The sequence below is a fragment of the Pantherophis guttatus genome, chromosome 4 (genome assembly GCF_059756535.1).
Source record: "Pantherophis guttatus breed Tessera chromosome 4, ASM5975653v1, whole genome shotgun sequence".
Lineage (NCBI taxonomy): Eukaryota > Metazoa > Chordata > Lepidosauria > Squamata > Colubridae > Pantherophis > Pantherophis guttatus.
The window spans coordinates 81,199,246-81,222,760 of record NC_142066.1 but is presented as its reverse complement, the minus strand read 5'-3'; the positions used below and the strand labels follow the sequence as shown (position 1 = coordinate 81,222,760).

Below are 23,515 nucleotides of genomic sequence, written 5' to 3'. Positions count from 1 at the left end.
CCACTGGCTATAGGGCGGCCCTTTGAAGCCCGCGGCAAGAATTTGAACAGTTTTTTTTCCTCTAGCCATCAGCTGGGACTTTGGAGGCAGCAATAGATTGGGAGTGGGCGGGGTAAGCGAACGGCCAGCGATCCAACAGAGCAGAGAGTGAGGGTGAGTGAAGGCGTGGAAGCTGCTTTCTCCATCCTGCTCTCTTGCGTCCGGAGCTGGTGGGGAACCACGTGGCAGTCCATGTGGATCCCAGGCAGCGGAACTCAGGCTAGGGAAGGGGTGGGCAATGGTGGCAGCTTGGCTGTCTCAGGAATTCTGGGAGTTGAAGGCCACAGGTTGTAAAAGAGCCACAACTGCCTACCCCTGGCTACAGTAGGCTGGTGCCGCGCGGGTCGGAGGCGGGGCAAGGGGCGGGTGAGCCAGCAATTTAACAAACAGTTCGGTGTGCTGCGGGGCCAATAAATTACAAAAAAACACTGAACCGTTTGTTAAATTGCTGGCTCGCTCGCCCCATTTATTGGCAATAAATAGTAGTGCGGAGGGGCGGGGCAAGGGGCGGGGCGAGCCAGCAATTTAACAAAGGGTTCAGCCGAACCCCCTAGAACCGGCAGAATCCCACCACTGATTAAATACATATATACACCCAGACCAAAATGGATTTCTGCTGGGACGCCAAATAAAGAACAATATGAGAATAGTACTTAATGCTCTAGAATATTATGAATCACACCCGGAGAAGCAGGCAGCGTTGGTTTTTCTTGACGCCCAAAATGCCTTCGATAATCAAAATTGGAAATTTATGATTGAACAATTACAAAATATGCAAATTGAGGAAAAATTTGGGAAAATTATAGCAGAAATCTATACCAAGCAATCAGCAAGGATAATTATGAATGATGATATAAAAGACAAATTTAATATAACAAAAGGAGTCAGACAAGGCTGTCCACTTTCCCCCTTACTATATATTCTATCATTGGAAATCCTGTTGAAAAAAATTAGAGAAGACCAAGGAATTGAAGGTTTAAGGATCAATAGAGAAGAATACAAAGCTCAGCCTTTGCTGATGACCTAGTGTTTTTGATAGAAAATCCTATGGAATCTATACCTAATTTGTTCCAAAAAATAGAAGAATTTGGAGAAGTGGCCGGACTAAAAATCAATAAAAGTAAATCGAAGCTAATTGTAAAAAACCTTACAGAAATCCAAACAAAAGAATTGACAGATAATATACAAATCCAAACAACAACAACAAAAATATATCTAGGAATCTGGTTATCTACAAGAACATCAGCAATTAAAGAAAACAATTATGATAAATTACTAGAACAAACAAAGAAAGACTTAGAAAAATGGGAAAATTTACACATTTCATTCCTAGGAAGAATTTCGGCCATCAAAATGACTATATTACCTAAATTTTTATATTTGTTTCAGGTCACCCCAATTAAAATAGCTAAACCGTTTTTTGAAAAGCTGAATAAAATAACATCTAAATTTATATGGCAAGGGAAAAGGCCATGAATAAAATTTAAGCTGCTTCAGGATACAAAAGATAGAGGAGGAGCTGCACTCCCTGACTGGGAGGTATATTACCAAGCAGCTGTACTATCATGGGTCAAAGATTGGATAGAATTAAAGGACTCTAGAATTTTAACAATTGAGGGACACGAACTCCAAACTGGCTGGCACTCCTTTATGTGGGATGAGAAATACAAAACACATTCATATTTTAAAAGACACACAATAAGAAACTCATTATTACAAATTTGGCTTAAAATTAGAAAACAACATTATATGAAAATACCAAATTGGCTAGCACCGGCAGAATCAATTAGACACCCAAATTTAACAGAGAAGACAAAAATAATTAGATATAAATTGACTATCAAGGCAAATTAAAGACAAAACAACAATTGGAGACAGATTTACACAGAGAAATAGACTGGTGAACTTATACTCAAATACAATCCAAATACAGAGAACATATTAAAGCATATGAAATTTATAATCAAAAACAAGAAATAGATAAAATTATATTAGATTCAGAAAATAAATTAATTAGTAGAATTTACAATTTTCTTCTACGCTATAAATTGGAAGAAGAGACAGTCAAAGAAACTATGATTAAATGGGCTCAAAACATCAAACACACAATACCTTTGGAAAAATGGGAAAAGTTCTGGCAGGTAAACCTAAATTTAACGAAAGCAACGGCGTACAAGGAAAACCAACTGAAAATGTTTTATAGGTGGCATATGTCTCCAACCAGATTGGCAAAAATACATCCTAAAAATAGCCCGATTTGTTGGAAGTGCAAAAAGGCACAAGGGACTTTCTATCATTTATGGTGGACTTGCCTGGCAGCAAAGAAATTTTGGTCTAACATCAAAAAATGGTTGGAACAAATAACAAAAACACAGATTGAAAAAGAACCAGAAACATTTCTATTAGGAATCTTTAACAAATCATACCGTAAGGATATCAAATATCTCACAATTCACATATTAACTGCTGCAAGAATAACCTACGCAAAAAATTGGAAGCAAGAAAAAACACCAAGTGAAACAGAAGTAATAGGAAAAATTTTAGAATGTGCTGAAAGGGATAGGTTAACCAAAGAATTACAAGAAAGAGAAGAATCAGATTATTACAAAATATGGAATAATTGGTATAATTGGTTAAAAATCAGAAATATACAAAAAATATAGGGGGAAATATTACCGATTTAAATATATATATATATATAATAATAAATGTTATTAGATTAAGGAGAGGTGAAGGAATATATCATAAGTAGAATTGTAGAATGTCACTCTGAAAAAATGCTTAAGAAGAAATTATACTCTTTTTGTGTATATGTTGTATAAATGTTTGTTGTGTATATGTTACGTATGTCTTTTTTAACATTTATATTCAATAAAAATTATTTTTTTAAAAAAAATCATTCTCATTAGAAAGAGCATGTTTCAAACCTTCTAAAAAAGTAAAGTTGGTGTTTCATCGCTGACATATAAAGCCCTAGAAATAGGGACAAAGTGGAGGACATTGCTTTGGCAGCGTCACATGCATTCTATTATTGTTTTGTCTTGTTTGTTTTATATAGACATCATTACTACTATTATATTGCATTGGTCCATGGTGACATTGTCATTACCAGTTTAGGCACTTGACCCAGCAACCCCATCGCCATAGAGGGCACACCTGATAGCCATGCAATACCAGCCACGGGTGGGTTTCTTGATTCAGGATCCCAAGCCTGTAGTTTGGTTTCTTCCTCGAGGTTCCAAAGCCTTGTGTGGGTATCTATCTGGTTCCCAAGCTGGCAATTGGGCAGCTTATCCTAGGTTCCCAAGCCTCAAGTGAGTATCTTATATGGTTTCCAAGCCGGTCCATAGTGTTCTTATGAACTGCCAAATTCCAACGTTCGCTTATTTATTATTGAATTTATGCGTCACGTTCTTTAGCAGCGCTTCTGGGAATTGATACAGTCGACCTGACAATGTAACTGAAGGCGCTGAAAGCATGCAAATAAGATGTGGTTCTGGAACCCAACAAACATTGTGTCTTTCAGGACAATAAAATGAATGAGCAGGGTCTCGCAGATGCATAAATGTTACCAATGCATCATTTTGTTCGATCGAAATTTCCACAACGTTACCTACCCACCATTTTTGTCATAAATGCAGGCAACATAACAACCGGGAAATAGGTCGGCCAATTTTAAATTCGGATCGATAGTATTGGACATTTTGGCCACAAGTTAGCTGTGTCATTTGAAATTTTGCTGACAGAAATCGAATTTGAATCAATTGGCACAAACTGGTGATGACCTCTTGTGCCAGCTATTGTGCTGCTAACTTTCCATCTTTATTCTTGCAGCATCCTGCTTTCTTCGATTTCTTCTTTCGGAATGTATATATATTAAAGTCCGTGACTGTTTCACCATCTGATTTTGTTTCACCAAATCACCATGCGATGGAGTTGGCAGCATGACTTAATGTTTGGCTGCTCAAGCCAGCCTCTAGTGACCATCAACTGACCAAATACTGATGCCGACAGATCTGTTCAACTTTTGCGACAGAAACATTCATGGAATTAAATATATCTACTTTCCGAAGAGAGAAATCGAAGAAAGCAGGATGCTGCAAGAAGAAAGATGGAAAGTTAGCAGCATAATAGCTGGCACCAGAGGTCATCACCAGTATCATGGAAATTTCTATTGAACAAAATGATGCATTGGTTTATACATCTGCGAGGCCCTGCTCATTCATTTTATTGTCCTGAAAGACACAATGTTTGTTGGGTTCCAGAACCACATCTTATTTGCGTGTTTCCAGCACCTTCAGTTACATCGTTAGGTCAACAGTATCAATTCCCAGAAGCGATGCTAAAGAACGTGGTGCATAAATTCAATAATAAATAAGTGATCATTGGAATTCGGCAGTTCATACAAACAGTATGGACTTCTGCTTGGAAACCATATAAGATACCCACTTGAGGCTTGGGAACCTAGGATAAGCTGCCCAATTGCCAGCTTGGGAACCAGACAGATACTCACACAAGGCTTTGGAACCTCGAGGAAGAAACCAAACTACAGGCTTGGGATCCTGAACCAAGAAACCCACCCGTGGCTGGTATTGCATGGCTATCAGGTGTGCCCTCTAGGGTTGCTAGATCAAGTGCCTAAACTGGTAATGACAATGTCACCATGGACCAACGCAATATAATAGTAGTAATGATGTCCATATAAAACAAACAAGACGAAAAAATAATAGAATGCATGTGACGCTGCCATAGCAATGTCCTCCACTTTGTCCCTATTTTTAGGGCTTTATATGTCAGCGATGAAACACCAACTTTACTTTTTTAGAGGGTTTGAAACATGTTCTTTCTAATGAGAATGATTTAACACAGTTTCCAGAAGGTCTTTTTTTGTAAAAGCGGGCTGAAAATACCCTATTTTTGGCATTTTTACAAAAATCATCAACTTTACACTCCATTTGTGAACTATTGGAAAGCAGTAGGAGAATGAAATTTTATATTCGACAACCTTGTGTTGCTAAGTTATTACGCACAAAGTTTCATGTTTCTCATACCTTTCCTTCTGGAGAGATAAGAAGCCAAACTTTACCCTTTTTTTGCGCTGGTCATTTTCAGCCAACTTTGCTCCCAATTATCTAGATGGAGATCACTCATGAGAATGTTTTTATTATTTTATTTAATAGAGCACAACAAGTTGTACAAGATGGCCAGGTTTTGTTTCTCTCAACAAAATATTGCCAGAGATATTATGTCTCAAAGTTGCTGAAATCTCAGAGTGATACTGTCAAAGGCTGCGGTATGGGGTCATACAAATGACTATATCTCTGCAAGTATTGCATCAGCAAACATAACACTTTACCAATGTTCATTGGGATGTGTGTGCATGTTCACACCAAATTTCATCAAAATCTGTGATGGGCGACCTGGGAGCCCCAGACCACTTGACATGGAATGACCCTACTCTTCTTTGACACTTATTTTTATTGTGATCTCAAAAAAGTACAAAAAGTTTTACTTTCTATCCAACTTGTCAATAAATTATTTTAGGAAAAAATATTCTCTTTCTTTTGTAGGACCGTTTACCTCTTGCAGTAGTTGGTAGTAATACTATTATTGAAGTCAATGGGAAGAGAATTAGGGGAAGACAGTATCCTTGGGGTGTTGCAGAAGGTAAGTGAATAGAATGTGTAACATAATTGGGCAATAAGCTATATCTTTATAGGAATATTACAGTTTCAGAAAAACAAAATAGAGGTACAGACTTTCCCACTTGCCCTTCTATCTCCACATAACAGTACCCTTAATTATATTTTACATCTTTTACTAATATTGTAACAAAATCATAAGACTTACATGTATGTAAATTGAGAATTTCCTGAGATACTCAATTGAAGAATTATATTATGGATGTTTGAATTATTTTAAAACTCTTCTACAATTAGTTCATTTTAACAGTCTAGACCCTAGAGCAGGGGTCCTCAAACTATGGCCCACCAAAGCCATTAATCCAGCCCACTTGGGACCACGAGGCTGCCTCACCCACATCACCCCACCTACCCACCAGCCCCCACCCACCTTCTGGAGTCTCAGGAGGCAAAAAACGGGATGTGCGGAGGCCTCAGGAGGCCAAAAATGGCTCCATTTTTGGGCGGCAGAGTGATACTGGGGCCAAGGAGGCCAAAAACAGGATGCGTGGAGGCCTCAGGAGGCCAAAAAGAGGCCTGTTTTTGGCCTCCCCAGCCTCCAGAGAGGGAGGGAGGGAGAGACACACACACACACACACACACACATACGTACAAACAAACAAACAAACAGAAGTCCCTCACACATACTCCAAAGCAGCCACATCCCTTCACTAACATGCTTTCCACCCCAGGAGCATAACAAATTAAAGTTTAATTTGTGTGTATTGTTTAATGGACTGCTAAATTGGCCATACCCACCCAGTCACATGACCACCTAGCCATGCCAGCCCAGATGGTCTGGCCCCCCAACAGTCTGAGGGACCGTGAATTGGCCCCCTGTTTAAAAGGTTTAAGAACTCCTGCTCTAGAACATTATTTTGCTTTTGAATCAGAAGCACAGCACAACTTTATTATCATCTTCCCCCCAAAATAAGACCGGGTCTTATATTATTTTTTGCTCCAAAAATTGCATTAGGGCTTATTTTCTGGTTAGGTCTTATTTTCGGGGAAATACAAGACTAATTGCGTCCATCTGGCTGATGATATTAACTGGGGCTTATATTACGAGTATCCTGAAAAATCTAGGACCTATTTTCCGGTTGGGTCTTATTTTTGGGGAAACAGCGTATGTGTTTGTTAAATTGCAGCTAACTTTCATATTTGTTTTATTACACTATGTTTATTTCTAATTGTAAGTTTGGATAATTATAATGATTTCAGTAATACAACATTACATGTATTAAGTTTGTTTTTACCTTTTTTATTGATCTTAAATTAAATCAACTAATTGGACCTGGTTAATACTTGAATGGGGAATCTATAGTCAAACAGAGTTATATACTAAAGTGGGAAATTATAAAAACTTCCTGAAAGAAGGCATTGGCAAAGCATATCAATATTGTTGCAACAAAAATAACATGGATGTATCCTTTGAATTACTAAGCATCAAGGGAAATTTTACTAATGGCAAATACAGGGTTTAATTTGCAGCTTGCCCATCTGATGCTGATTAAAGTGTATTAAAAATAAGCATTTTTTTATGCAGTTGAAAATGGCGAACACTGTGACTTCACAATTCTAAGGAACATGTTAATAAGGTAAACAAGTAGTCTAAAACATTAATATTGGCAATACATTTTTAAAAGTAAAGTATTCCTTTACTTGGACCTTTCCTATATTCTGTGATAAGAAGGAGTAATAGAGGGCTGTGTCATATTTTCAGTGTAGGGTAACATGATGGCACAAGAACAAAGAGTATGAAAGAAAGAGTAAAAAAAACCTTGATATCTGATGTAAAAACATTTATTTTCCATTTTCATATAATACATTTGGGAAACTGTTGGATATAATTTAAAATAACATCAATATTAAATGCATCACAGAATAATCTTGTACTCTACTCTTTGAGGGTATAGATGTAGAATTTTTCAGCCCTGAACTAATTTACAGTAACCATAATAGAGGTAGTCCTCGACTTACGACCATAATTGAGCCCAAAATGTATATTGTTAAGTGAGACATTTGTTGAGTTTTGCCCCATTTTACGACCTTTCTAGCCACAGTTGTTAAGTGAGTCATTGCAGTTGTTACGTTAGTAACATGGTTGTTAAGTGAATTTGGCTTTCCCATTGGCTTTGCTTGTCAGAAGGTTGCAAAAGTTGTTGACATGACCCCAGGGCACTGCAACCCTCACAAATATGGCCCAATTGTCAGGCATCCAAATTTTGATCACATGACCACGGGGATGTCACAATAGTCATAAGTCACTTTTTCAGTGCTGTTGTAACTTTGAACAGTCACTAAACGAACTGTTGTAAGTCTAAGGCTATTTCAGTTTTTAAACAAACTTGAAAACCATTTTATGAAAGCAGAATTTAACACTGTTGCTTATATATGGCATTTATATGGTACTATTCAGGAAATAAGTTGCTAGTGGGTTTTTGGTTTCCTTTTCTAGAACTCACATGCAAGACCTGAAAGATGTCACTAATAATGTCCATTATGAGAATTACAGAAGCAGAAAATTGGCAGCTGTAACATATAATGGAGTTGACAACAACAAAAACAAAGGGCAGTTAACAAAGTAAGTGGTAATTTAGATGGTGCTATAGTTTGTTCCAGCTGGTTCTGGAGAATTATTTGAGGTTAAATATTCTGAATCCTGTTATATTTTTAAAGGCTCATAAAACAGTGTAGCATCGTGCAGCCTTCCAGGTTATTCTATCTCAAAATGCAAATGAGTACAGTAGAAATACATCACTATTTCAATATATGCTTTTCATAATTGATTGGCAGAGTGAAGAACAGGTCTATTGAAGTAAATAGAATTTATCTCATCCAAACAGACTCTACCACAGAATGCAATCATGTGCATGTTGTATTGATTTTAGTTAAACCTAATCTCAAATATGTATATGTGTTGCTTAGTAGTTTGATCTGTTTCAAAATACTATACGTATAATGTACTATGAGCTATTTGAATTATTTCAATTTGTGCTATACATATATTGCTTTCTTACGTGATTCGGATTTCAGTACATTGTTTTCAAGATTTTTACTACACATTTCATAAATTACATTTGGCATTTGTATGTATGTGTGTATTCCTTACAAAAACCTAGTGGGAATATTTTTTCTGTCAAAAGATTCATCTTGCCATTTTGAAAGCAGAAACATGTGCATTCTAGTCCAAATGAGGTTAATGTAATGTATTGCAGGATATAGTTGTTTATGGACCAATTGTATGAAGACCAACTCTGCATAGTCATAGATAACGTATAATAGGAAAGATGTCTGATATTTTATATTGCCAATTCAACTTATCTTCGCCATTTTATATGAATATTTGTCTTGTAAAAAATAATCCTGTTTATTTTGGGAACTGTTTTAAATTTTTTAAAATTCTTTATAAGGTATGCAAACATAATTGGCCCTAGCATAACTTAAGGTTAGTAATGTTTTCAGTTTACTTCCTATCTCAGAATTTAAAAAATTAAAAATTCAACTGTTCCTGGAATTTTTTGGAATTATTTATGTAAAATCAACAGTGAAAGTGTTTGCACCCTGATATTATTGCCTTTGCTTTTCATACTGACAAATATCTGCAACATTAAACATCAGAGTAAGTACATGACTTTTAACTGAGCATGGATTTTTATTTCAGTGCTATTTCAGTCTCCTTGTTCCATCACAATTCAGAATTTTATTAATGTCTCACCCATAAAACAATATTATTTATTCTTATCCATAGTGGCATGAACGCAGTTTTTATACTATCCTGGGTTATTGAGAGAAACATGGAAGCAATTATCCAGATTCCAAACATGCAAGGTTTAAAGATCAATACCGTGTTTCCCCGAAAATACGACCTATTCAAAAAGTAAGGCCTAGCCTGATTTTTGGGGGGTAAACCTAATATTCGCCCTACCCCAAAAATAAGCCCTAGTGAAGGATGGATGTGGCCAGCTCAGCTAATGGCAGCTGGGCCCTTTAATCGCAACCCACAGATCAGCTGAGCTGATCTGGAGCTGCTTCTCATTCTATTTCTCTGGGTGCCTGGAAGTGTTTTTTGTACATTCTTGCCAGCTGCCATGGCAAGAATGTACACCAGGCAACCTCGCAGCCGAGGGCCCCTTGTGTCCTGATCTGGGGCTCGCCACACTTGGGGGGCACGGAGCTGCAATCATCGGAGGTGGCGAGTCCAACGAGCGTGGCGACGGGACACGTCAGGACAGTGTCAGCCAGCCGCTCGTCAGCAGGCCGCTCTCTTGGCTGGGTCTGGCCGCGAGTAGCACCTGCAGGCAGCGAGGTGTGTGGCTGGTGCAAAGAATAGCAGCAATGGGACTTCCAGTTGCAGCGGCGTGGCCTGGCCGACAGCATGGTTCAGAGTTCTGGGAAGCATGGCTGAAATAGGTGCAGGGACAAACAGCTGATAAGCGGCTGTGTTGCGCTGCCGCCGGAAGTGCTATCGCCTCCCTGGTCTTCGCGCCGGCCACACACCTCATTGCCTCCCGTTGCCACTCATGGCCATACCTAGCCAGGAGAGCGGCCTGCTGACGAGTGGCTGGCAAGCACTGTCCTGACATGTCCCGCCACTGCCGCCTCCCTGTTCTTTGCACCAGCCGTGCACCTTGTTGCCTGCCGGTGCCGCTCATGGCCATACCCTGACAGGAGAGCGGCCTGCTGACGAGTATCTGGCTGGCGCTGTCCTGATGTGTCCCGCCACCACAGCCTCACTCGTCATTGGACTTGCCAGCTACGATGGTTGCAGCTCCATGGACTCCACCCCCTGTATGGCGAGCCCCAGATCAGGACTCGACAAGGGGCCCTTGGCTGCAAGGTTGCCTGGTACCCGGCGGTAGGGCAGGGGCTGGCAAGGGTATGCAAGAAATACCTTCAGGCACCCAGAGAGATAGAATGAGAGGCAGCTCCCGATCAGCTCAGCTGATCTTCAGGCCGCAGTTAAGGAGTTAAGGAGCCCAGCAGCCATGAGATGACCATGCTCGCCACCTGCACCTCAAAAAAAGTAAGACCTCTCTGAAAATAAGGCCAAGCACTTATTTCAGGGGTCAAAAGAAAATAAGACCCAGTCTTATTTTTGGGGAAACACGGTGTTAGTGCCTTAAATTAAGTCTGTAAAGAAACTGACAGCTAATGTAGTTCAGATAAAAGAAACATATTGGATCAAAAACTTTGTCTCCAGCAAGCAAACAACCAAAGCTTTAAAAGGGGAATAATGATTGATATCAGTAGTAGCTAATGTTTAAGTATTTGGGATCTGAACAATTAAATGTAAAAATGTAGTGCTTTCAGACCATCTACAAAAACTCTTTCCTCAAACCATGAAAACAAAGAATTCTTGCCCAGATGCATTGTTCTGTACTGTATTAAAACTACATTTATTTTCTTACTTGTCCTCTCCAAAATCCAGAGCGATAAACATGCTTTGGGGACCAAGTGGGACAGAAAGGGAATTGGATATTTATTTATTAAAAGTTTCCACTGCGCAGACTTTAAACTATCTAGTTGAAAATGAAACATCCCATCATAGAAGTTTTTTAAAAATTCTGTTTGTTTACATAACTGCATGTCTAGCTTCATTTGGAGTTTTTTTATTTTATTATCAGATTAATTGAGGAATTTATTTTGAATATTGGTTGCAAATGAAGATGTGTGTCCAACAATCTCAGTAATTTGTTACTATTTGTTTCAGTATAGACTGAAAAATTGAGAAAAACAGCCTTTTAATTTTCACTATTTAGCACAGAAACATTATATTATCTGTATTAGTTAACATTGTTTTCTTCATACGATTTTCTTAACAATTCTTTTAAATAATTTTACCAAAAATAGACTGATTAATTGTTGCTCACTCCCTTTAATATCATAGATTCTTTAAATAGGATAGGTTTATAAATGTTTAGGGGTTTAGAACAAAACATTACAGATTTAATGTGTGCTTTTGTCTGTGGCATAAAACTTCATTGCTGTTTACTGTTCATATCGGCATAATATAGTTTTTAGTAATTCTTTAACTCAAATAAATTAGGCTGTGGTCTTGCATGTAATTGGTATAATTACTTAGGACTGACAGCTTCTATTTTGTTTTACCAACTAACAGGGCAATATTTTAAAAGGATTTTAACAGCTGCATGTCTACAGCTTTTTAGGTTAAAGGTTAAAGTTTTTTTTTAACTCATTTTTTTTACTATTTTTCTTTAAAACCTTGTGCCGTCTTCTACTCTGATGAGTTTCTCCATGAAATTAATACATTTTTTTCCCAATACCTCATAGCAATATAAGAACGAAGATTTTCTAATGCTGGCCTACCAATAGAGTACTAATAGGACTGTGGAATTCCATTACTAGCAGGAGGAATTATCATTCATGAAATAGAAAACATGTTCAGAGATTATTTCTAGCAATCTGAATATGAAATACATCAATGGATATTAAGAAGCATTATAGTAAATCCACTCTTACTATATAGCACCTTCATTATCTTTTACCTAATTTAAACGTACTTTAGAAAATCTTTCATACAGCTTGCAAGAAATAGGAGTTAATAATATTTCTGGACCAGGAACCAGAATGCATTTTATTATTATTACCATATATTAATTAATTTGCATAATAATTTGAGGTTTTATACAAAGAATTCTCTATTAACTGCATTATAATTGTCCTGATTTATATTGTCTTGGCTCAGTTTATAAATTTATGTATGAATAAAGAGAAGAGTTCCCTAGGAAGAAAGCTTTAACTATCAAGCACTTGGGTTCTATCAATTCCCATTTCAGAAAGAATAAATAGGACTCACATAGCATAGAACTAAGAGAGTTGTACCTCAGTTCATAATGATAAAATTTAATTGAATTTAATTTAATTGATAGCAATTCCAATTTGGCAATTTAGGAATAATGTTAAATGAAACATGCTAGTTGTATATTCTTTGCTCAATTCTTCCTCCTCGTACCCATTTTTTGTAGCAATTCTTTATGGAGCATCAGATAGAATTATTAGAAAGTTTTTGATAGATGTAATACTTGTAATCTATAATTATTTCATGATCCTTGAGAACATGTTCTTATGCATGCAATAGAAAATTGGAGGTAATTTTTAAGGCAATGGAATCTTTTCATTGATTTCTATAGAGCAGTGATGGCTAACCTTTTTGCCATCGTGTGCCAAAAGCGGGGGGAATGCGGGGAGGGGTTGTGTGCGTGCATGCCCACACCCATAATTCAATACAACCTGCCCCCCGCACATGTACGTGCGACACCCCTTCCACGCTCCCTCCACTTTTGGCATGTGATGGCATGGAGGGCCCAGTAGGCCTATTTTTCACCTTCCCCAGGCTCCAGAGGCTTTCTTGGAGCCTGGGGAGGTGGGAAAATGGCCTTCCCCACCCCCACCCCCCTGGAGACCCTCCAGAGGCCGGGAACAGCCTGTTTCCAGACTTCCAGTGGGCCCGGAAGGCCCAAAAATCAGATGGCCGTGTGTGCATGCGTGCTGGAGCTGAGCTAGGGCAACGCTTGCGTGCCCACCGATATGGCTCTGCGTGCCACCTGTGGCACCCATGCCATAGGTTCACCATCATGGCTATAGGGTATAAAACTTTTTCAATTGAAACTTAGAAAATCATACTTTTCAAGTCAGACATGTTGTAAGTTCTCTCAATTTATGGAATATTTTAAGTTTGTGCCAAACTTGTTTCAGTGCAGTGAACCTGCAGTCAATGTATACTGTTAAACTTGAGTTCTTTTTCTGGCTTTGTTAATGAAGTATGAGTTCTGCTTTACCAAGGCAAGAGTTGCCATTTGTATCTATTGTATCTTACTTATAGTGTTATCCGAAATTAATTATTGTCAGTATTTTCCATTTGATGTGGTCTTTGATGTGGTCAGTCAAATGTAGTGCCTGCAATATTGCATTTTAATATATTTGCGAGTAGCATAGGCCTAAAGAGAGTTGTAAATTGAGGTTTGTGTTGAATAGTTAATTAGATGAATATTTAGTCCTCTTTTTAAAAAGGATGCATAATTCTGGGCATATCAACATAGGCAAAGAGTTTTGAAACCTTTGCATAGCAGTTGCATTAATTATGTGCAACACTTGATTAACAGAATATTTAAAGCCTAGCTTTAACTAACCATCTACCACTATGATGGAAATCTTGCTTGAGAAGATCATAGAAAACAGCATAGCTTCAAATCCATAATGAATTTGCTTTTTTTTAATTGCTGCTTTTTATTTTTGTGGTTTTATTTAAGCATGCTAAGCTTTTGTATATTTTTTTGTTTTTTAGATTTGACACAGTTGAAGGCATGTAAGTGGTCATTTCCATTTTTCAAAAGACTTAAGAATTTTTTTAAAAAAGGCTTTCAATGTTAAGTGTAATATTTAAAACTTTAATTTCAGCTTGTGCATTTTATTTTTGCTTTAATGTTTCTTTTATTCTAAAATTTTCCTAACATATGGTTAAATATTTATGAGAACTAAAGAGCATCTTTATTCACAGTCTAGAAAATGGTTTGGCTATAATGGGTATAAAATACATTATTGATACTATTATATGAAAACAAGCTTATTTCTTACCTTTTTAAGTTAAAGAGTTTATCTGAGTATGTAAAAGCACTATCTTGTGAAGACAAAGAAGAAATGGTTTACAAACTCTCATCTTTTAGTTTTGTATTCATAGGATAATTACTATTCTGCTTTATGTTTAACTGGTCACATGCATCCAATTTTTGCACCATACAGAGAACAAGTAATTAAGCAGTATTACATATCATAATGTGGTATTTCTCTGCCCAAACATCTTTTAAAACCTCCCCCTTTTCCTCAATACACAACGTGTGTATTGAAAGAGTGTGAAAGATACTATATCCTGCTCATTTGTACATTTCGTTAGCATGTAAAACCATAGATTCTTCTCAGATTAAAAAATTCTCTCTGGGATGAAACACTCAAATAGATTTTTATTTCTGTCAAATATTTAGTTAATTTATCTGAATTATTTCTTTTCAAGCCTTAGGTTTTATAATATCTATTGTCAGGGATTAGGGAAAGGGAAAACAATTTTAAAGAAATCGCAGCAAGTTAGCTTTTTCTCCCTCTGTTTAATTGATAAAATTTTGCATATTGGTAGGTGCTGGATTGTCTAGATTTATTTATTTATTTAATTAATTAATTAATTAATTAATTAATTAATTGTACTTATATGCCCCCCTTCTCCCGAGGGACTCAGGGCGGCTTACAGAAGTTAAGACAATGGAAGCAATAAAAATAATTACATAAGCAATCAATTTAAAATCCATCCAATGTAGTGAATGTATATATTTTTTAAAAAATCAGCTGGAGTTTTTGGTTTTGTTTTTTGAGATATATATTATATATGTATATATATAAGAAATATGTGAACTGTAAACTAGCAAAGCACATTAAAATGACTGCTGGATTCTAGAAACTGTATAATCTAACAGTCTTCAGAAAGGGCTGTTTTATTAAAATACAGATAATGAAATTGTTACGTTGCAGGGGAGAGGGATCCCTGAAATATACATCAATCCATTTTAATATACTTTTATTTTTGTTGTACAAAATATTTCAATTAAACTTGGATTTGGTTTAGAAAACATTAACTCTGTAGTTGTTCTCATGAAATCTTCATTGTTTACAGGATTCCTGTGACTTCTTCATTCCTCTAGTTCTATATGCTTAGTTTCCCAGTATAATAATTTAGTAAATAATACATTCTTTGTATTTCGCCTTCCATCTTTTTTATTTGAATGTGTTTAATTCACTTGCTACTTTGTCCTCATTGAACTAAAACTAGTACTTAAGGTTTTTCTGATTGAAGTGGCTCTTTTGTGATTTATCATATTTTCTCTGAGTTCAAGAGGGTTTCCTCTCTCTCTATATATATATATATTGGTAGGGGATAAGAATCATTTGTTTTTTTAATATTCAAATAGGTATTATTAAACAAAAGTATTCTCTTTTCAATCAATTTACCCAAGATACGTAGTCTGATTTTAGGAATATAGATTGATTCAGTTCTTCCTTACATTGCTGGATAATTTTGAAAATAGAAAACTAGCAGACATCTGAAGTTTTACTGTAATTAAAATTTTAAACAAAATCATTTAAGAAATGTCAGCATAGTATAATTCTGGTGGTCTCATGAAGATCAGATTGGATTTGTATGCAGATTTTGGTATGTTCAAATTAGAATCTGGAGCATTTTCTACTGTTTGAACCTGTTTATGATATGGATTCATAAAAGAATGAAAAATAATTCATTTTGAATTGTTTAGAATGTGAATTTGGTCTATTTCAAGTATTATTTTTTTGTAAGCCACCCAGAATCACCAAGAGTGAGTGGGAGGCCATATAAATTCTCTTAAATAAAATAAATGAATAAATTTCCAAAATGTTTCAAGTTGAAATGTTTGAAATATTTTGTTTTGAACTTGGGATAGCATTCATGTTCAGAACAAGTAGTTTCAAGAAGTTTTATGCTTGAAACAGTTCAAAATGAAACATGTTGTGCACTCTTATTTGTGAGATACTTCTGTATATCAAACACATAAAACCATTGGCAGAGTTTTAGAACCCTGTTTCCAGTTGTACCCAGTCGTGGCATCTAATTTTTTTAACAATCGGTTCTGGGGGCGTGGCTTATTGATCATGTGACCGGCTGGGTGTGGCTAGGTGGTCATGTGACTGGGTGGCCGTGGCTATGTGCATAGGGACTACTCAGAGGGCTGAAAATAGTCATTTCTGACCGGTCCTCACACTTATGACCATCCTCACATTTATGACCGTTGCAGCATTCTTAACAACCGCATCACTCATTTCACAACTGCAGTGCTTCATGTGACTGGGTGGCTGTGGCCAGGGGGTCATGTGGCATCGCTTCTTTGCCCTAATGACAGTTTGCTGCAATGGTCGTAAGTGTGAAAAATGGTCATAAGTCACTTTTTTCAGTGCCATTGTAACTGTTGTAAATCAAGGATTACCTGTACAAAAATACAAAAAGCTTCTTTGCTTGTAGAAAGCTGCCCTAAATACCAATCATTAGATTAGAAATACCTGCAAACTGGAGTTACAAATCAGGCAGGGTCCCAGAGCACCTTGAGGAATTAAAATAGTTAACATGCAATGATAACTATCAGCAGCCAATTCTTGCTCATAAAGGGAAACCCTTTAGCAGAAAGGTCATTTAAGCTCTCCAGAATGAAGCAAAGGAGCAAACAGAGTATCTGTTGCTTGTTAAACCAATTACCAGAACAAATAGAACTAGTCAGATTTCTGAAGCTGCTTCTTTTCAGGAACAGAGATTAACATTTTTCCTTCCAAACAAAGCTGAATAGGGAAAATTATCTCATCACTAAACACAGGATTAAACATCACCAAGCACAGAATTAAACTTCACCAAAAACCAGTTTTAGACCAAAAGTCAGAAAGGGTATGTAAACTCACATTTGAATGTCAATCTTTCTAGGTAGCCAATAAGCCTTGCTGAATGTCATTCATCTTGGTTCCTTGTCATTAAAAGCTTCTGTTTCATTATTCAATTATTTATTCAAAGTGCTGATCATTGCACCCTGGCTGGAAGAACTCCAACAGGGGAGTATTTCCTCCCAACAGCGGTGTAAAAAGCTTAAAACAACCATTCCCCTTTAAGAAAATCAAGCAAAAAAAAAAAACTCCAAGAAGCTCCAGAACCGGAAGCGACAGTAAATCTAGGCGTACTGCCAAGAATGTAATAAGGGTTAATGGAGAGGCAGTTTCTGTAAGCAGGGCAATAAAGATTAGGCTAGGAAACAAAAATTCCTTACAGGATTAACCCTGTAAAGTGGAAAAAAACAAAAGGAGATTTTTTTCTAACAACTGGTTCTCCAAATTGCTTAACAACTGGTTCTACCGAACCAGTGCGAAACGGTAGAATCCCACCACTGGTTGTATCTATTCATGCACAAATTCAAATTCCAAATTCTATTATCCCTTTTCCAGAAGCAGTGACTCATTAATACAGCTCTACAGCACTTCAGGAGGGTGTTGAAAATTCTTATTTACATTGCAGTCTATTTTATTTGGGGATAATATCCAATACATCAAGAAAGTTCTCTATTTTTCTTCTAAAATTTTTGTTAAGTTGCTATATCATACTGCTATAGTAATAGTAAAAGACATACCTAGAATAATTTCCCTTTGCGAATCTAGACCACATTCTTCCCCAAACTGGCACCTTCCAAAGAATTTTAATTGTAACTTATTTAAGGGTACCATGTTCCAAATATATCTGTCTGATTACTTTTCCTCAGTCTTCTTTAATATTTGCTTATTACTTATTTCCAATGTTAGTTCAGTCTCTTTCTTTCTCATTTCTGTCAATCTATTTAGATTTGACTGGATAACTATTTCTCAATCTTCTTTTTTTCCCTTTCATTCTCCCTTTTTTCTTGGGTTCTTTCTTAGCTGCTATATAAATCAATTATCAAGTCATTTCCTGCTATAATTGTCAAATTGTGGCACCAACTAAATAGATAGCATTTTCTTTTATCAAAAAACCTGACAACAGACTGGATGGCTACTGATTAATTGATATCACAGGCTTCAAAGTGTGTGTGTGTGTGTGTGTGTGTAAATGTAAGAGGAATAGCAACAGAATTCTGGTTCCAAGTTAAGCCGACTGACAAACAGTGATACAATGAGCGAAGTATACTGCTTCTCAAGGATGTCCATTATATACTTATGGTATTGATACCCACTAGCCCGGCATATATTTTTAACATTTTAGAATTATTGTTTTTGTTATACTACTGTAAGTAGAACATCAGATGATTTCATTGTCCCCTAAACTATTTTTTTATGTTATTTTTTAGTATAGAATACAATAAAGTGAGGCATTTAAATTCTGTTTGTTAGCTGTGTCTCAACACTAGGTTACTTCATATTAGAATGTTGCTTGACTGTTATTGATGTATGTCCATTATGTTTCTCCCCAATGAAGTAAAATAATATTGAATATAATTGTCTGTTCTGGCTTATTCCAGGAGTCCTCTGGCACAAATGGAAGAAGAAAGGCGGGAACATGTGGCAAAAATGAAGAAAATGGAAATGGAAATGGAGCAGGTATTTGAAATGAAGGTCAAAGAAAAAGTTCAGAAACTGAAAGACTCTGAAGCCGAGGTATGTATAGGTTGATAAAAAAACTTCAACTGAATAAAGTAATAATTAGAAGCAATATAGTATTTATCACTGTGATTGCGCTACTCTAAGGATAAACATCTATATAAGGGAAATCAGAATAATATCCTATGTACCATGAGAGATAAGGGTAACTCCTAATAACTTCTTACAACAAATGGACTGTCACTGCACCAAGCTGCAAGGCACAGAGATAATAACAACTGTATAACTGGAAAAGCTTTTGTGAAACATTTAGCCTATTTTGATGGTAGGGGATAAATGATTCTGGAATGATAAAATGCAACAATAAATGTGTTAAGCTGAATTTCAGATTTATTTTCCTCGCAATGGATTAGACTTTGGACTGTAAAACAAGACAATCAATGTGGTAAATATCCTATTAAAGCACTTTAAAACATGATGATAAAGGTTTATGTCAGAGTAAGAAAAGCAGTCATCCATAATACAGAAAGAATCCAAAAGGAAAAGGATATGTTCTCTCTATCAAAGAAAAATTAGATTTTTAAAAAATGAATGAACAAACTCCAAAATTATTCTGTACTTTCTGGCCTCCCTGTTTTGTTAAGAAGAATTGCCAATTTCTTTAAAAACTAAAGATTTTCCCCCCAGAAACATTTGAATGTGGTCCATTTATATATGTTTGGCACTTAATATGTAAATACCACTTAACCAAGGAGCCATATATACATTGAAAAGAATGTTAGAACAAAAATATTATTTGAATATGAATTTAATTTTTAGTCCTCATTAATTTTAATTGCCTATAAAAATAAAGTGTTTCACTTGTAAAATAAATTGCTTTTTCATAAATGCACAGAAATCATTGCCTCACAAAGGCGTAGACAGTTACCCTGTTTCCCCCAAAATAAGACATCCCGTGATAATAATCCCAATTGGGCTTTTGGGCGCATAGCAATAAGCCAAGCGCTTATTTCAGGGTTCAAAAAAATATAAGACAGGATCTTATTTTCGGGGAAACACAGTACATCCTCATGTTTTCAGGGATACAGGACAAATACATACTCAACAAGCAAAATATGTGTTTTATGTATATGTATTTACTTTGTAATAATCTCAATTAATTCAGAGGCTCTTATTTTTAGTTAAATATGTACAGTATTATTTGCTTTACACTAAGAGTGGATTTGTTTAACATAAAAAAGTTGTCATGGCATGTACAATGGTAAACATTTGTGAAGGGTTTAGAATTATTTACAGTTATGCTCATAAGTTTACATACCCTGGCAGAATTTATGATTTCCTGACCATTTTTTAGAGAATATGAATGATAACATGAAAAAGTTTCTTTCACTCATGGTTAGTGTTTGGGTGAAGCTGTTTACTATCAATCAACTTTTTCAATCATAATGACAACAGAAACTACCCAAATGACCCTGATCCAAAGTTTACATACCCTGGTGATTGTGGCCTGATAACATGCACGCAGGTTGACATAAAGGGGTATGAATGGCTATTAAAGGTAACCATCCTCACCTGTGATCTGTTTGCATGTAATTAGTATGTGTGTATAAAAGGTCAATGAGTTTCTGGCCTCCTGACAGACCCTTGCATCCTTCATCCAGTTCTGCACTGACATTTCTGGATTCTGATTCATGGGGAAAGCAAAAGAATTGTCAAAGAATCTGCGGGAAAAGATAATTGAACTGTATAAAACAGGAAAGGGGTACAAAAAGATATCTAAGGAATTGAGAATGCCAATCAGCAGTGTTCAAACTCAAGAAGTGGAAAATGAAGGGTTCTGTTGAAACCAAAGCACGGTCAGGTAGACCAACTAAACTTTCAGCCACAACTGCCAGGAAAATTGTTCGGGATGCAAAGAAAAACCCCCGAATAACTTCAGGTGAAATACAGGACTCTGAAAACATGTGGTGTGGCTGTTGCAAGATTCACAATAAGGAGGCACTTGAAGAAAGATGGGCTGCATTGTCAAGTCGCCAGAAGAAAGCCATTACTACAAAAATGCCACAAAGTATCCCGCTTACAATACGTCAAACAGCACAGAGACAAGCCTCAAACCTTCTGGCACAAAGTCATTTGGAGTGATGAGACCAAATATGAGCTTTTCAGCCACAACCATGAACACTACATTTGGAGAGGAGTCAACAAGGCCTATGATGAAAAGTACACCATTCCTACTGTGAAATACGGAGCTGGATTGGTGATGTTTTGGGGATGTGTGAGCTACAAAGGCACAGGAAATTTGGTCAGAATTAATGGCATGATGAATGCAGTATATTATCAAAAGATACTGGAGGACAATTTGCATTCATCAGCCTGGAAGCTGCGCATGGGACATTCCAGCATGGCAATGATCCTAAACACAAGGCCAAGTCGACCTGTCATTGGCTACAGCAGAATAAAGTGAAGGTTCTGGAGTGGCCATCTCAGTCTCCTGACATCAATATCATTGAGCCACTCTGAGGAGATCTCAAACTTGCATTTCATGTAAGACAACCCAAGAATTTACAGGACCTGGAGGCTTTTTGCCAGGAAGAATGGGCAGCTTTACCATCTGAGAAGATAAAGAGCCTCATCCACACATACCACAAAAGACTTCAAGCTGTCATTGATGTTAAAGTGGGCACTACACCATATTAAGAACAGGCGTATTTAAACTTGTGATCAGGGTCATTTGGGTAGTTTCTTTTTTTTTTTTTTTATTTTATACACATACACAATCATTTAATACATCAATCATCCCTTCCGTGTGACATCACGGCACTCGACATTTCTCCGTGATTGCTACTTTTTTTGTTGTTTCTTTTGTCTTCATTTTCACCAAATCTATTACAACATTTCTCCAAAAGTACACTATTCTAATTATACCATTTTCTTACATAGCTATTAATTTACTTATCTGTATTTCTTTTTTAACCAATGGTAAAATTGATCCCATATCTTAAAAGTATTCTGAATCCTCTTTTTCTTTAATCATCAAAGTTAATCTATTCATTTCTGCACTGTCTAAAAAAAATTTAATTACTTCAACTTCCAAGGGTATTTTCTCTGCTTTCCAATTTTGTGCAAAAACAATCCTTGCAGCTGTTATTACATGTATAATCAAATAAGTATTTTCTTTGCTAGTTTACTTTGGAAGGATACCCAGTAGGAACAGCTCTGGTTTTAAATCAATATGTTGTTGTGTCATTTCTTCCAACCATGTCTTAATTTTATTCCAATAGTTTTTAACTTCTGGGCATGTCCATCACATATGATAATAAGATCCTGGTAGCTGGTGACATTTCCAACATTTAGCTGATTTATCTTTAAACATTTTTGCCAGTTTCTCAGGAGGCATATGCCATCTGTAAAACATTTTATATAGATTTTTTTATATGCAGTGGAGATTGTTAGTTTGTAATTCTTTTCCCATAACTGTTGCCATTTGTCTAAATCAATTGAATATCCAAAATTCTTTGCCTAAGCTATCATTGATTCCTTTACTTGTTCTCCCTCCAACTCAATGCCAAGTAAAAAATTACAATGTTTTTATTAGTTTGTCCTCTGTTCCTATGAGTATCCTATCCAACTCTGTCTTTTCTAAATAAAAACCATGTAATTTAGCATCTTTTTCATATCTTGTTTGTATTTGCATGTACATATACCAATCCATCTCAATACCCTGTTCTTCCAGTTCTCATTTCCCCTTCAATTCCCCCTTATCTGTTAATAATTCCTTGTATCTAACAATATTTCTAAAATTAAAAATATTTGGGTGTATTAAAGCTTCCATTGTTGATAACCATACTGGTATTTTCACATAGTATTTATCTCTAACCTTCTCCCATGCCAATAACAATGCGTTCCTTATATAATGTCTATGAAAGTATATATGTATCTTACTTCTACGTACCATAGGAAGGCATGCCATCCCAGTTGTAAATTGTGATCTTCCAATGTTAATAGTCTTATATTTCTTAATTCAACCCATTCCTTCATCCATGTCAATGCTGCTGTCTGGTAATATAATTCCCAATTCGGCAGTACAAATCCACCGTGTAATCTCATGTCTTGAAGCATTTTTATGCTTATTCTTGCTTTTTTCCCTTGCCATATAAATTTCCTTGTTATTTTATTAAGATGTTGAAAATATGTCTTCTCAATTATTATCGGTACTGTCTGGAATAAAAATAATAGTCTTGGTAAAATGTTCATCTTTATTATTGTGACTCTTCCCATAAATGACAGTTGAATATTTTTCCATTTCTCCAAGTCTTTCTCAATTTGTTCTTTTAATTTATAATAATTATCCTCTTTTATCATTGCACATCTGGACGTTAAATATCTTGTATATCTAATTTGTCTTTTATCTCTTTTGTTTTTCTGTAATGTTTTTCACCAAAATTTTCATTTTTTTTCTTTGTTTATTTTTAGACCAGTGACCTTCCCATAACTTTCTATTTGTTCTAATAATTTAGGGCCTGTTGTTTGAGGTTCTTCTAAGATGAATACTAAATCATCAGCAAAAGCTTGTAATTTGTACTCTTCTTTTTTAATTTTCATCCCTTTTATCTCGTTCATTTCGCCTAATATTTCTATTTAAGACTTCTAAA

The 23,515-nt window shown here is 36.1% G+C and overlaps 1 protein-coding gene across 9 annotated transcripts in view; it reads left to right on the top strand.

Moving 5' to 3' along the window:
• Positions 1 to 23,515, top strand: part of SEPTIN7 (septin 7) — a 148,687-nt gene that overhangs the window by 110,023 nt on the left and 15,149 nt on the right. For 5 of the 9 annotated variants that reach the window (XM_087894061.1, XM_060686116.2, XM_060686118.2 and 2 more), the window contains 5 exons: positions 5,610 to 5,706; positions 7,267 to 7,318; positions 8,179 to 8,304; positions 14,029 to 14,049; positions 18,785 to 18,920. In XM_087894061.1, coding sequence (XP_087750187.1) covers positions 5,610 to 5,706; positions 7,267 to 7,318; positions 8,179 to 8,304; positions 14,029 to 14,049; positions 18,785 to 18,920 — 432 coding nt within the window. The remainder of the gene's footprint in view (positions 1 to 5,609; positions 5,707 to 7,266; positions 7,319 to 8,178; positions 8,305 to 14,028; positions 14,050 to 18,784; positions 18,921 to 23,515) is intronic. The other 4 variants (XM_060686117.2, XM_087894066.1, XM_087894064.1 and 1 more) reach the window with 1 other exon arrangement.